Below are 15,755 nucleotides of genomic sequence, written 5' to 3'. Positions count from 1 at the left end.
ATTTGCATCCCTCACAAGTTTATAAGAGAAAACTGTGCTTTTTTTCTTTTCAAAGATGAAGCAAAGTGATATCTAAAAGTGAACATTTCAAAAAGTCATATTTCTAGAAAAGACCTCAAACTTGTCTTGCCCATCCTGAGTCAGTTGAGTTTTTCAAAAAGTTTGTCCTTAGCTCAAGTCAGTAAAGCACTGAGGGAAAGGGGGGCAATCATCTTCCTAAGATTCCCGTGATACCATTAGATCAATCAGCTGGATTGTGATGCTCCTGGGGCCAGTGTGATCAAGGAAAGGCACTGTCATTTCTATATTCACCCATATCAAAACGCGGGAAGAATCCCATCTCTTTCTACCTTAACCTTCACATTCTATCAGTTACCAAAACTAGACAACTCTGCTGCTGCTGCTGCTGCTAAGTCGTATCAGTTGTGTCCGACTCTGTGCGACCCCATAGACAGCAGCCCACCAGCCTCCCCGTCCCTGGGATTCTTCAGGCAAGGACACTGGAGTGGGTTGCCATTTCCTTCTCCAATGCATGACAGTGAAAAGTGAAAGTGAAGTTGCTCGGTTGTGTCCAACTCTTAGCGACCCCATGGACTGCAGCCCACCAGGCTCCTCTGTCCGTGGGATTTTCCAGGCAAGAGTACTGGAGTACTCTAGGACTGCAGGACTCTACATCCTAACTATTCCTATAATCTCCCTTTCTCATATTGCAGTGTTATCTTAGTTTTGTCTTTACTTTTCCTTTGGCTTGGGAAAATCTCAATGCTTAGACAACTGATCTCCCTGCGTCTGGTCTCTCCTTTCTGCAATCCATGTACCATGTTGTCATCAGACTATCCTAATATTGAAATTGTCTGTTATCACTGTTCTTAAAGTCCTTAGAGAAGTCTGTATAACCCTCAGGATGGTGCCTGACTCCTTAGGAGTCACATCCAAACTGTTTGATGATCTGACCTCCGTCTTCCACAAGAGTCTCATCTCTTGACATTGTCCCACCTCCTACTGTGTGTAGTGAGGTACTGTTCTGAACTGAATTTCAGATGTTCTATTTTCTTGCATTTGCATGCTCTTTGCCCTTTACGGGGCACAGTGTTTTTTCCATTCTTCCTCAGAACGACCTTTGTTTATTCACTCATTGTACCAATACTGGTTGAGCACCTACTGTGCAGGAGAAGGGTTAGTGTTCAGCCCTGGACTCTGCTCTTACTGTGCTTTAGTTTTGTGCAGTGGTGGAAAGACGGTGTCTAAGTACACAAAGAAAAGAACCAGATCCTTTCAGACAGGGCAAGTGCAGTAAAAGAAATAAACACGGAGTCCCGATGGAGTGTGGCCAGGAAAGCTGTTTTTGAAAGGCTAACTAGAGAAGGCCTCTCTGGAGAGGAAGTGTGAACCGAAACCTGAAGGATGAAACAGAAGAGGACCTGGGCTGATAGCGTGTGGCTGTGCAGATGGCAGCTCCTGACCAAACAGTAATGGGGCCGAAATCCGGTCCTCATTTAGCATATCAAGCCAGGCCTGGTTCCCAAGGGAGGAGGGCGACCCTTAAGCAGTTCCCCCAAAGGGGCCATATGGGCTGCTCCCACAGCAGGGGAATGGAAAAACAATTACAGGAACAGAACAATGACTTCCTCCAATTGCATCTCCACCGTTGCATGGAGGAGCCTAAATTCTAGAGCATAAATGGTATTTCTTACAGAGCATTGCAATTTATTTTTTTATTCCAAGCACCTGATACATTGTTTTATGATGATAATGTTTTACAACCCATCTTTGTTGAATTATTGAGTGAATTAATGAATCCTAGCTATCTTCTGCGTGAGTCAGAGAGCTTTGTACCGGAATATAGGAATAGAGAGCATGTTCTCAGTGATTCTCAAATATGGGCCTCCTGTTGGGCAGCAAACTAACAGGGGAAAAACAGTCATTTCAATGGTTTGGGGCAAAAATAAATAATTTCCTAGACTTTTATTTCTACTGTTACTCAGAGTAATTTATTATACTAGTAATATAGTAAGTGATTTATTTCTGAATATAGCATTTGTAAATTTAAATTAGCATCTTACTAGATTTTCATGAAGAATAAACTTGAATTTTACAGTGGAGTCTGGTTGCTACCAAATGTTGGCAAGCACCGAGCGTGTGCTCACCTAGTAGGAGGAAATCTCACCATCTTCAAGAAGAAGAATTTGTTATCAGCCATGAGCTTCCCGTGCCTTTCAGTTGCTGCCAGTTGTGGCTTTTAAAGATAGGTTGTGTGTGTGCTCAGTCGCTCACTCACGTCTGACTTTGTGAGCCCACGGACTGCAGCCCACCAGTCTTCTCTGTCCATGGGATTATCCTAGCAAGGATACTGGAGTGAGTTGCCATTTCTTGCTCCGGAGGATCTTCCTGACGTATCTGAACCTAATCGAACACGCCTTTCCCGCATATCCTGTATTGGCTGGCAAATTCTTGACCACTGTGCCACCTGGAAAACCCACCAAGTTGCTTAGTTCTGTACTATGTAAAGCAAAGAAGAACTAAAGAGCTTCTTGATGAAAGTGAAAGAGGAGAGTGAAAAAGTTGGCTTAAAGCTCAACATTCAGAAAACAAAGATAATGGTGTCCGATCCCATCACTTCAGGGCAAATTGATGGGGAAACAGTGGAAACAGTGGCAGACTTTATTATTTTGGGCTCCAAAATCACTGCAGATGGCAACTGCAGCCATGAAATTAAAAAACACTTACTCCTTGGAAGAAAAGTGATGACCATCCTAGACAGCATATTAAAAAGCAGAGACATTACTTTGCCAACAAATGTCTGTCTAGTCAAGGCTATGGTTTTTCCAGTGGTCATGTATGGATGTGAGAGTTGGACTGTGAAGAAAGCTGAGCGCTGAAGAATTGATGCTTTTGAATGGTGTTGGGAAAGACTCTTGAGAATCTCTTGGACTTCAAGGAGATCCAGACAGTCCATCCGAAAGGAAATCAGTCCTGAATATTCATTGGAAGGACTGATGCTGCACCTGAAACTCCAATACTTTGGCCACCTGATTTGAAGAACTGATTCATTTGAAAAGACCGATGCTGAGAATGATTGAAGGCGGAAGGAGAAGGGGACCACAGAGGATGAGATGGTTGGATGGCATCACCAACGCAATGGACATGGGTTTGAGTAAACTCTGGAGTTGGTGATGGACAGGGAGGCCTGGCGTGCTGCAGTGCATGGGGTCACAAGGACTCAGACACAACTGAGTGACTGAACTGAACTGAACTGATATGTTCTAGTTGGGGGGAAAATGCACATGATTTAAGACTTCAAACTGTAGGCAAGCTTGACTCCTAAGGTTCATTCATCTCTAATTACTATCATGCCCCTGCTGGTTTTAACCTGTGTTTTTCCTTGAAAGACAGACACATGCACAGGGAAAGGTGAAGAGCAAAAATAGTGGAAGGGAAGGAAACAGTGAGCAGGGAAATTAGCATGGTCTGGATGAGAAACAAACCTAGGGTGACATCAGAGTTTCAAATGGGGTCTGGTGGATTAAGATAGTGACAAGTGACAATGGAGGGACAACAGACAAAGAGAGAATTAGAATTGCTGGTCTGGAGCTAACGCTGACAAATCTGGAGAAATGCTTGAAAAAGTGGGAGTGCCAAGAAAGACGGAGAAAAAGATCTGTGAAATCTTACGTGGTTTACTTCCGAGGAAAAAAGTGAGAATGAATATAGTCCAGGGCGGCCCTGCGTCTTTAGGAGGAGAGACTGACAATTGTTTCAGGGAACGTGTTTATCTCAAAGATGGAAAAGCAGAAGAAGTCTTAAAAAAATCTTTTATTTCCCCCTTTTCCTCCAAAACAATCTATTTTTCGACTCTAAACGGAAAGAAATTAACAAATATCTGTGGAACAGTACAGAATGAGCTCCTTTTCCTGGCGTTAGTTTGAGTAAGTGTAAATGGATTCCAATAAGCAAGAAAAAGTCAGAGTCTTCAACAAGCTTACCTTAATAAACATAGAAATGAATGAAAATATCACCCACAATCACAATAATAGGAGAGTCACATGGTACTGTAAGGAAAGAGAAAATCTGACCAGTCTCCAAACTAGCTGAGACTTGGGTGGGCAAAGCTAAAGACTATATACAATAAGGGGTTAAATTTTATTATGAAAACTTCAAAAAACTTACAAAAATAGAAAGGATAGTATAATGAACCCCCATGTACTTAACTTCAACAATTAATCAATTTATGAACAATCTGGTTTCATCTATCCTAACTCCCCTAGATTATTTTTCATGTGAATTCCAGACATATCATTTCATTTGTAAATATTTCAATATGTATTTCTAAAATATAAAGATTCTTTTGAAAATATTGTCAAGATCCTTTATCATACCTAAAATTTAATAATAATTCCTTAGCATAATTTTTCTAATTATCTCATTTTTCAAAAAATTTGGATGAGAATTGAAACAGATTCAATTTCTTTTAATCCATAGTTTCAACTCCCATACTCTTTCTTCTTGGGATTTATTTATTGAAGAAACTAGGTTTTTTAACTGTATAGACTCTACATTTTGTATTTTCCTGATTGTATCATCATAATGTCATTTAGTCAATCTGATTCAGGTTCAATTTTTTGGTAAGAATATTTCTTGGGTGGAGGTCCATACATATATACACAGTATCTGGCTATCTTGTAGGAAACATTGATGAGTCTTGCCTATGCCCATTATTTCATTGCGGATTGCAAAATGGTGGTATTTTATAATTACCTCTTTATGTATTCTACAATTATTCATTTATTAACTAAACTGTTTATATCAAGAAAAACAAAGGGCTGTAAAGTGGGAACAAGCTAGTATCTCACATCCAACATATGACGTTAAAGATATTGGCCCTACCTTACCTGTGTCCTGTGTCCAGCTGCCTGTTTCTCCTGCCTTCATAATCAAGATCTCAAATAATTTGTCTCAGGTACTTGTCTCTATTTTTTTTCCCAGCTAAGCTTTATTCTGTATTTTGCCCCTGAACTCCATGAAAACTGCTCAGGCAAAGAATTGTCGATATGCATACTGACATATCCAATAGAAGGAGTTTTCTTTAAATTTGAATTTAAATGAAAACAATGGCCATTTTCCTATCTCTCATTTGATCCTTCCAGAGTATTGTGCTATGGACATGTCCCCTTCCTGCCCTGTTGGTGTCTGCAAACCCACTATTTCCTGGACTCCCTCCTAACTCTCTGGCCCTCCCTACTCAGCCTCTCTCATCACGTTCCTTGATGTTTTCTCATCTCAATGTCTTTTTTCTGTCCTTGCTCCTCTTTCTCTCTGATGTCTCATACCTCTCATTCATCTCCTCCTCTCTCATGACTTTAAATTTTTTTTTAAATATTCATTCATTTGGCTGTGCCAGGTCTTAGTTGCGGTTGTGGCATGCAAACAAACACTTAGTTGCAGCCTGTGGGATCTAGTTCCCTGACCAAGGATCGAACCCCGGACTCCTTGCACGGGGAGCTCAGAGTCTTAGCCACTGGGCCTCCAGGGATGTCCTTCTCTCATGGCTTTAGATTACACTGTCACTGGACACTCCCAGTCTGTATCTTTGGTCCAGATTTCTCTCCTAAACTCCAGGCTCCCAATAAGCATTTCACTTGTAGGTTCTCGAGAACCTCAAAGTCAGTGTGCCTTTTTTGGAGCATCATGAGCTATCCCTCCAAGTCTGTTTCTCTTCTCCTAGCCTATATGTGATAAGCCCTGACAGCAAACTAATAACCCTGTCCAGAAGGTGGGGAGTCTGTCCAAATTTCCCCCTCCATCCTCACTCAGTCTGTCACCAAACCCTATAAACTCTGTCTCCTAAGAATCACTATGTGACCCTGTTTCTCCTTTTTTTTTTCAATGACATGACTTTAGTTCAGACTTCATTGTATTTCTCAGCTCCTTTTTTTGCAGCATCCTGATTTTCAGCTTCTCCAGAGCTGTTGAACTTTCTCATATTTTGAAACCCAAGTTCAGATCCATCCTGCTAGCCCACAGAGGGCTTGAAGTGGCTTGTTCCTCCTTTCCGACCTCTTTTCTCCATACTCTTCCCACAGGTACCCTTCATTTCAGTTAAGCCATCTATTATGTCTGTTTCCCAATTGTGTGCTTTTACCGTGCGGTTTCCACTAGACTCCTACTTTAGACTTAGCAGGCCACATACGGTATCTGCCTCTTCTTCTCAGTTATGTTTTACAAGCTTTTAAAAATGTAAGAACCATTCATCTGTAGATTATATTTTGTAGATCTGTAGTTTGAAGGTAGAGTTGACAAGATTTGTTGAAGAACTGAATGAGGATGCCTAGGACTCAAGGATGACTCTAGATTTGGGACCCAAACATCTGGGAGAATTTGGTTGTCGTTGACTGATGTGAGGAAGATGTCGTTGGAACAGGCACATGGGGAGGACTGGGAGCTCGGGAAGATGATGAAAAACAGCCCCGCAGGCTCATGGGTGCCCAGTGGTGACGTCCTTACTGCTGAATGGGTTGATGTCAGCAGCAGGGAGAGTCTGAATGTATTTAAAGTGCTTTGTTCATTGACCTGTCCTTTAATCACCGGGGTCATGTTTCCATTGACAAAATTCTGGATATAAACTGATATATTGGGTGATGAAACAGTTCAAGGAGGATCTTGACAATTCCAGAAAGATAGGCTAAATCAAATAAGACACAATTAACCTAAACAAACGGGCTTCCCAGGTGGCACTAGCGATAACGAATCCACCTGCCAATACAGGATACGTAAGAAATATGGGTTCGATCCCTGAAGGAGGGCATGGCAGCCTACTCAATATTCTTGGCTGGAGAATCCGCAAGGACAGAGGAACCTGGGGGCTACAGTCAAAAGCGACTTAGCACGCACGCATGCAACCTAAACAGTCTTGCAAACTTCAGCTCTCCAAGCAATACCTATTTGAGCAATAACATTATTGTTAAAAGCACTGTGGTCAGACAGATCTGGTCCAAAATCCCAATCTTACCTTCTTAGTCCTGTTCCCTTGATTAAGTCAAATAACTTCCCTGTTTATAAAACAGTATAGTGATGAGTAACCTTTGCTCAAAGGATTGTTATAAAAATGAAATCAACTAATAAAAACACTTAACACACAGCCAAGGAGGTGTTATAATAGTCGCTTGGTAAATAAAATGTTTTATTATCAGAACACCTTTCTTCCTATCCCTTATTTTTTAAGGAATTATTAGCAAAAATTTGAGTTTGGGATGTGCTTTTAAGAGCCTCTTGGAATTTTAGAACTAATTTTAGAACTAAAGGTTTTCTAGTACTTGAAACATTATTTCCCCAGAACAAGTTTTCTTGTCAGTCCAAACTCCATCTGAAAATCTTGGCTGCCTTCTCTTAATTTTTTCAAATTCTGCTTTCACCTTTTTCTGCCTTAAGATTAATAACCTATTTTATGTTTTCTACCATATTTTAAGTCACTCTTTTATATTTGTTTACAATTTTCTCCCTTTATCTGACATCTTAGAAAACTTTCCAGGGCTTTTTCTTAATGTTTTTTTTCTTCAGATATAATTTATATATTATAAAATTCACCAATTTTAATGAGATGTTTTGATGAGTCTTGACAAATGTGTACCTCATAAACAGAACAATTCAGCCTCTATTTTTAACGTCTTCTTAGTGAAAATTACTGAATTTCTGGACATGTTTATAAATGACAAATTTGTAAGTTAAAAAACACATAGTTTTACTGGGTATGGAAGAGAAATGAGGACTACATTTAAGAATAGTTATTAAGAAAGGCAAGAGAATTCTGAAGAATCTATTAGATTACTGTCTTCCTTTTGTCCTCTAAATAAGATAAAATGTTTGCAGAAAATTAAGAACTTGCCAAGAACAAATTTGATTTCAGAATAGTTAGTGCTCTGCTTGCAACTGCTGATGAGAATTAAGGCACTAATTCACTTTCTTAGTCTTGGTCTTCTGGTTTGTTTCCTTTTAATGTTAATATGTTCAGAACCAGGGTATGGTTGAAGAAAGGCAAGACGGATACAAAAGAGAGCAGAGGGTGGTAGTAAGACCAGTGGGCACATAAAGCGCCAAAATCCTCCTAATTTCCTCTTTCAATACTGTAATTACATGGAAATAGTGCCCTGTAATGTAGAGCAAATTAAGTGTTTAAAGCACAGTGTGAAAGTATAACTATTAGAAAATTGTTTGAAATGGAAACCTAACATGCCATAGTCGTTATGGTTTGTGACATGTGTGCAATGATATGATAATACTTCTCAACGCTTGTTTAATGTGAAAAGGAGGATTTGCAGATAAGGGAGAAGGAAAAAAACACACACCTGAAAATGCAATGCCAAAATTGACCGAAAGGGCAGGTCGGTGGAGACAAGCCCTCTCTTTCTTTGGCGCCCCTGTGTTATTCCATGGGTCTCTCCTTGCACCTTTCTCTCCACTCCACTTTGTATTTGTTTACAGCTTTCTCCCTTGAGCTGACATCTTAGAAAACTTTCCAGGGCTTTTTCTTAATGTTTTTTTCTTCAGATATAATTTGAAGAAAATTATATCTCCCCACCTCAGTCCCCTCTCCCCCATCTCTTGACATGTGTTCCCATAGCTCCTCCTCCTCCTTTTGCCCTTTATTTCTGGGCATTTCCCAAAGTTTTTTTCTCCATCCTTTCCTTTTTCTCTCTGTGCATAGTTTCTCCTTTGGTGGTCATATTTGTTCCCATGTTTAAAAGACTGTCACTTCCCTTATTGAAATAAAAACCCAAGATCTACCATCTTAAAATTTTTCTTAAGTATACAATATAGTATTGTTAACTATTGTCTGGTATACTTTGCAAGTTAGCGTTGCTTCAGCTCTCAATTTCTGCCAATACCCTTTCTCATCTCTTTTCCTGCTTCTATTAAAGGCACTACTATTTGCAATTATTCAGACCTAAAGGACTGAAGTAATTTTTTCTGTCTCTCTCTTCCTGCCAGTGAGTGAGCAGTCCCAAAGTCCACATCATCTTTTGTAAAGTCTTCGCAGTTCATCCCATTCTTCCCATCCCCAACGCCCCGCCTACAGACACTTGAATGCAGGTCTCTGTGCAGAGGGACTGTTGCCAGAGTGTCCTGACTGAGCCACACAAGTCTACCAAGTCCTGGATCTAACCCTCAGCTACACCAACTGGGAAACTGGGCTTTGGGCGCCTGCAGAGAATGGGTTGTGTATTGCTGTTAGGTCCACTTTAAAAGATGAAAGTAAAAGTGAAAGTCACTCAGTGGTGTCCGACTCCTTGCAACCCCATGGTTTATACAGTCCATGGAATTCTCCAGGCCAGAATGCTGGAGTGGGTAGCCTTTCCCTTCTCCAGGGGATCCTCCCAACCCAGAGATTGAACCCAGGTCTCTTGCATCGCAGGCAGATTCTTGATCAGCTGAGCCACAAGGGAAGCCCTTAAAAGATGAGAATGGCTCAAAATGTGAAAGAAGAGGGAAGGAGAGAAAGTTTAATGGGCCTAGAAAAAGAGAAATAGTCACAGGTAAGAGGACCTGAAAAAATGTGGTTTTATGGAGCCAAGATCTAAGGTTATGCCCTTGGCTCACAGAATTGTCTATGAGCAGAAAACGCTATGCTTTTCTCTGGTTGAAACATCACTGCCCCAGGTTTTACTATCAAAGTCAAGATAGTGATGTAAAAATACTTACAGATTAAACACAAAAAGCATTGAACAGACTTCCCATGTGGAGGAAACAGTGTACTCTCTAGTTCTTATATTTGTTTTTGTGTTTTATTACATCCGTGGGTTGAGTCTGTGTGTCAGTCACTTTACTATCTCAGTCTTTAGAACATCCTGTGAGGGAGGTATTAGTATCCATTTCACCTTCCTTTACAGCCTAGAAAACATAGGGTCAAGTGTTTCAGTTGAGCCAGGATTCAGATACAGTTGTTTCTGACCCCAAAGCCTATGTTTTAGCCATTCCAGCTCTCTGCCTCTGACAGCACAGAAGCATAAGATTCTTCAACAACTATCTTCAGAAATTTCAACACTTTAAGCCTTAAATTTGAGAGTAGTGATATTTTAAAGGAATTTGTCTCTAACAGTCTAGTTAGGTCAAGGGACTTGAAAATATCCCCTGAAGTCTCTCATTCTACAGTAAGGTGACATTTCAGTTGTTTTGACACCAAGTAAAAAGATAAGATAATCAATAAAATGCCCTTTTACACATGTAAGAACCACAATTAGTGATGCCATTACAGTATTACTCATTCAACTCATGGATTTGAAAATAATATTTTTGTCTTATTTTATAAAGAAAGCCATAATGAGTATGGAAGTTACCCATTTCAGTTAATAGATGTTTAGATACAACGGTATATTTTACAGAAATAAATTCTATGAAAAAAACTTAATGACATCAGCTGAGCTATTTCTATAGTAACTGTCTGACACTGGGTTTGATTATATTTACTCTGTGTACGTTCAATCATTTCTTGAACAGTCCAATATGACACTATTAACTTCTGTTGGCTGTTATCAGCTGTCAGATTAGCTGTTATCCAAGTAAATCTAATCTAATCCAAGTTCAACTAATTATGAAATAAATCTTTCATAATAAATAAAGTTCAAAATATATTGAAAGAAAAAAATGTACTTACAACAAATACATCAGTGGTTGTTTATAACTTGCTTCTCATATAAGCATAAATTACTAAATGCATTCGTAGACTACATATGGTAAATATTATATTAACTTTGTTTTATGGATAATTGAAAAGAACTGTTAAAAATTGGTGTAAGCTAACTGACAACCATAAGTACTGTAAATATACTTTGGTCTACTTATATTTCTACTTTTTAAAGCTATACATTAACATTAAAATCTATACATTAAACCATAACCCTGGAGAAGGAAGTGGCAACCCACTCCAGTATTCTTGCCTGCGAAATCCCATGGACAGAGGAGCCAGGCGTGCTACAGTACAGTAGTCTATGGGGTTGCAAAGAGTCAGACACAACTAAACACCACCACCACCATAGAGAAAATGCATTTCATGCATATACAACAGTAATTCCTGTGACTGCCACATCTTTTTGGATTGATAGGAATTTGTGTTTCCTCCCTACCTAGCTCTCAATCTAAAAGGAAATGTTTAAATCAGAAAACAGAGACAAGATGCTGTGCCAGCCCTGGTGTTAACTAAAGTCAGTTATGTAGCTCGGCTGTCTATCAGAAAGCTTGTCTTGCCCTGTTCCTGTCCGGTGATAGTTGCATACAATACAAGGAAACCCAAAGCACCTTCTTTTCTGAGCCTTCCCTTTCAGTTAAAGTAAATTTCTCTTTTGAAGCCTTACGATGCAAAGTGAAGAGCAAGTATCCTGGGCTGTACCGCCTGAGACCCCAGACCCGTTCCCTTCTGACTGACTGGGCTGGTCCCGTCTCATCTTCCTTGGGATGACAGTGGCAGTACCTGCCTCAGAGGCTTGCCATGAGGATAAATAAAGACTGGTGCCTAGAACACAGAAAATTCTACATAAATAGTCATTATTATTGCAAAACCTAAATTTTACTCCATCCTTATATTATAGAGGTATAGCATATATGTAGAAAGGTACTCATTGGGGTTCAAATTACTGAAATTTCAGAAGCTGAATAATTCTGTGTAAAAGGCACACAGATTATGGAACAGAACCTAGTGAAAAGCCCTCTCCAGGCACCCTTCTAGTTGCTACCCCTCACTATGGGTAAGTTTATGGCTATATGTTAAACTTTCATATTTCAGTCATTGACAGGGGATTTATTACAATAACATTTATTTTTGGTTCATATCTAAGACAGTCTTATTGCTGATTAATCTTTTAGTGGCTTCCCAGGTGGAGCTAGTGGTAAAGAACCTGCCTGCCAGTGCAGAAGACCTAAGAGACGTGGGTTGGATCCCTGGGTTGGGGAGATCCCCTGGAGGAGGGCGTGGTGACACACTCCAGTATTCTTGCCTAGAGAATCCCATGGACAGAGGAGCCAGGTGGGCTACAGTCCATAGGGTCACAAAGCATTGGACATGACTGAAGAGACTTAGCATGCACACAATCTTCTAATATGTATAAAAACATATCATGAACAAAATATCATGGAATAAAATAGGATATTTTAATATATTTTGTTTTCTAGGTTGAAAAAACTCCTTGAACAGGAAAAAGCTTACCAAGCCCGCAAAGAAAAGGAAAACGCTAAGCGGCTCAACAAATTGAGAGATGAGCTTGTGAAACTCAAGTCCTTTGCACTCATGCTTGTGGATGAAAGGCAGATGCATATCGAGCAACTTGGCCTGCAGAGCCAGAAAGTACAGGACCTGACTCAGAAACTGAGGGAAGAGGAAGAAAAGCTCAAAGCCATCACTTCCAAGTCCAAAGAAGACAGGCAGAAATTGCTCAAGCTGGAAGTGGACTTCGAACACAAGGCATCAAGGTTTTCCCAGGAGCATGAAGAGATGAATGCTAAGTTGGCCAGTCAGGAGTCCCACAACAGACAACTCAGACTCAAGCTGGTTGGCCTGACTCAGAGAATCGAGGAGTTAGAAGAGACCAACAAAAACCTTCAGAAGGCAGAAGAAGAGCTTCAGGAACTAAGAGATAAGATTGCCAAAGGGGAATGCGGCAACTCCAGCCTCATGGCAGAAGTGGAAAATCTACGGAAGCGCGTGCTTGAGATGGAGGGTAAAGACGAAGAGATCACGAAAACCGAGTCCCAGTGCCGGGAACTGAGGAAGAAACTGCAGGAGGAAGAACACCATAGCCGGGAGCTCAAACTTGAAGTTGAGAAGTTACAGAAGAGAATGTCGGAACTGGAGAAATTGGAAGAAGCGTTTAGCAAGAGTAAATCCGAGTGCACCCAGCTGCACTTGAATCTGGAGAAAGAAAAGAATTTAACCAAGGACCTGCTCAACGAATTGGAGGTGGTCAAGAGTCGGGTTAAAGAACTGGAATGTTCTGAAAGTCGATTGGAAAAGGCTGAATTAAGCCTCAAAGACGATCTTACAAAGTTGAAGTCCTTTACCGTGATGCTGGTGGATGAAAGGAAAAATATGATGGAAAAAATAAAGCAAGAGGAGAAAAAAGTGGATGGACTCAACAAAAATTTTAAGGTGGAGCAAGGAAAGGTTATGGACGTCACAGAAAAACTCATCGAAGAAAGTAAGAAGCTTTTAAAGCTGAAATCTGAAATGGAGGAAAAGGTATACAATTTAACGAAAGAGAGAGATGAGTTAATAGGCAAACTGAAAAGTGAAGAAGAAAAATCCTCTGAATTAAGCTGCAGTGTGGACTTATTAAAGAAGAGACTTGATGGAATAGAGGAAGTGGAGAGAGAAATAACAAGAGGAAGGTCTCGAAAAGGACCTGAGCTCACCTGCCCCGAAGATAACAAAATTAAGGAACTAACACTGGAAATTGAGAGACTGAAGAACCGTCTCCAACAGCTGGAGGTGGTGGAAGGGGACTTGATGAAGACGGAAGATGAGTATGACCAGCTGGAGCAGAAATTTAGAACCGAGCAGGATAAGGCCAATTTCCTCTCTCAGCAACTGGAGGAGATCAAACACCAAATCGCCAAGAACAAAGCCATAGAGAAAGGCGAGGCCGTGAGCCAAGAAGCCGAGCTGAGACACAGATTTCGGCTGGAAGAAGCCAAAAGTCGTGACTTAAAAGCTGAGGTCCAAGCTCTTAAAGAGAAGATTCACGAACTGATGAACAAAGAAGATCAGCTTTCTCAGCTCCAAGTGGATTACTCTGTCCTTCAGCAGAGGTTTATGGAAGAAGAAAATAAGAACAAAAGCATGGGCCAGGAGGTCCTCCATCTGACCAAAGAGCTGGAGCTGTCCAAGCGGTACAGCCGCGCCCTGCGCCCCAGCGTGAACGGGCGCAGGATGGTGGACGTCCCCGTGACATCCACGGGCGTGCAGACGGATGCCCTAGGCAGCGAGGCGGCGGAGGAGGACACACCGGCCGTGTTCATTCGGAAATCCTTTCAGGAGGAAAACCACATCATGAGCAACCTTCGCCAGGTAGGACTGAAGAAGCCTCTGGAACGTTCGTCGGTTCTCGACAGGTATCCGCCCGCGGCCAACGAGCTCACCATGAGGAAGTCCTGGATCCCGTGGATGAGGAAGAGAGAGAACGGGCCCCCGGTGGCTCCGGAGAAGGGGCCCCGAGCCAGCGCCAGCCCAGGGCACCCGGGAGAGCTGGTCCTCTCGCCCAAGCAGGGCCAGCCGCTGCACATTCGCGTGACCCCGGACCACGAGAACAGCACCGCCACTCTGGAGATCACCAGCCCCACGGCAGAAGAGTTCTTCTCGAGCACCACCGTCATCCCCACCCTGGGCAACCAGAAGCCGAGGATCACCATCATCCCCTCCCCAAACGTCCTGTCTCAGAAGCAGAAAGGCGCAGACGCTACCCTCGGCCCGGAGCGAGCCGTGTCTCCAGTCACCATCACCACCTTTTCCAGGGAGAAGCCCCCAGAGGGCGGGAGGGGGGCGTTTGCCGACCGGCCCACGTCCCCCATCCAGATCATGACCGTGTCCACGTCGGCGGCCCCCACAGACGTCAGTGTCCCTCCCGAATCCCAGGAAATGCCCGTGGGAAGGACGGTCCTCAAGGTCACCCCGGAGAAGCAGCCTGGACCAACCCCAGTCCGCAAATACAACGCCAACGCCAATATCATAACCACGGAAGACAACAAAATCCACATCCACCTAGGCTCTCAGTTTAAGCGAGGCCCGGGGACTTCGGCTGAAGGGGCGAGCCCGGTGATCACCGTCAGACCAGTGAACGTGACGGCCGAGAAGGAGGCGTCCACTGGCACCGTCCTTCGCTCGCCCAGGAGCCACCTCTCGCCACGCCCTGGTGCGAGCAAAGTGACCAGCACCATCACCATTACCCCGGTCACGACTTCATCAGCCAGAGGAACCCAGTCAGTGGTGAGTAGGGGTGGGGGGGGGCGGTCCTGGTTCAGGCCTCTGCGGGGGTCAGGCGGGGAAGTGAAGACAGAATAACCCAGTGCCCAAAAGGGAACCAAAGCACATGTCTCTCTTCGGCTGGAACCCATTACCAGATGTTTCCCAAGAGACTGGCTACACCAAGAAATGAGAACAAAAAGGAACCTCCTATTTTATTAATTTGAGCTAATTACGAGGGATAATTTCTTTTTTTCACTTAAATCATGTTGACTCCGAAACCCTTTTGCAACGATGGCCTCTTACCACCTCAGCCTATGCTAATAATAAGGTTGAGAATTTGATTTTTAATGTTAAAAGTATTTTTAAAAATGGAGGCTGGAAGAAACTGGCCAATGTGCAAAAAAATGAAAGCTATTCCTGGGTTATATTTTTAGAACCTGAGACATTTGATATTCATTTATGTATGGTCATAGTCATACTTTACTTGAAAAGTAAGATTAAAAGATTATGCTATCAAAAAATTTTTGTAAATTAAAAAGAAGTGAATTTATATGTCTAAACACTGTATTTTATTAATAGTACAGTGCAGAGAGCAGGTGCTTGATAAATATTTAGTTAAAACCAGCTGGAGGGCTAAATGGATTATAGGAAAGCATGTCCAAAGTATAAAGGCCAGAACTTAAAAATAAATTCTGTTTTTCAAAACACCTCCAGTGATTTTCTTCATTTATTGGGAACAATTGGTAGATGAAATTATAGAAGATCATGTATTGTTTAGATATAAGTTTAAGCTAATAGACTAGAAATTGTGACC

General features: G+C 41.8%; 1 protein-coding gene across 3 annotated transcripts in view; it reads left to right on the top strand.

Annotated features, from left to right (window-relative positions):
- Nucleotides 1–15,755, top strand: part of FILIP1 (filamin A interacting protein 1) — a 253,107-nt gene that overhangs the window by 216,507 nt on the left and 20,845 nt on the right. For all 3 annotated transcript variants that reach the window (XM_018052874.1, XM_018052875.1, XM_018052873.1), the window contains exon 5: nucleotides 12,157–14,962. In XM_018052874.1, the coding sequence (XP_017908363.1) occupies nucleotides 12,157–14,962 (2,806 nt within the window). The remainder of the gene's footprint in view (nucleotides 1–12,156; nucleotides 14,963–15,755) is intronic.

This window comes from Capra hircus, chromosome 9 (genome assembly GCF_001704415.2).
Source record: "Capra hircus breed San Clemente chromosome 9, ASM170441v1, whole genome shotgun sequence".
Taxonomy (NCBI): Eukaryota; Metazoa; Chordata; class Mammalia; order Artiodactyla; family Bovidae; genus Capra; species Capra hircus.
This window is presented reverse-complemented; position numbering and strand designations above follow the sequence as displayed.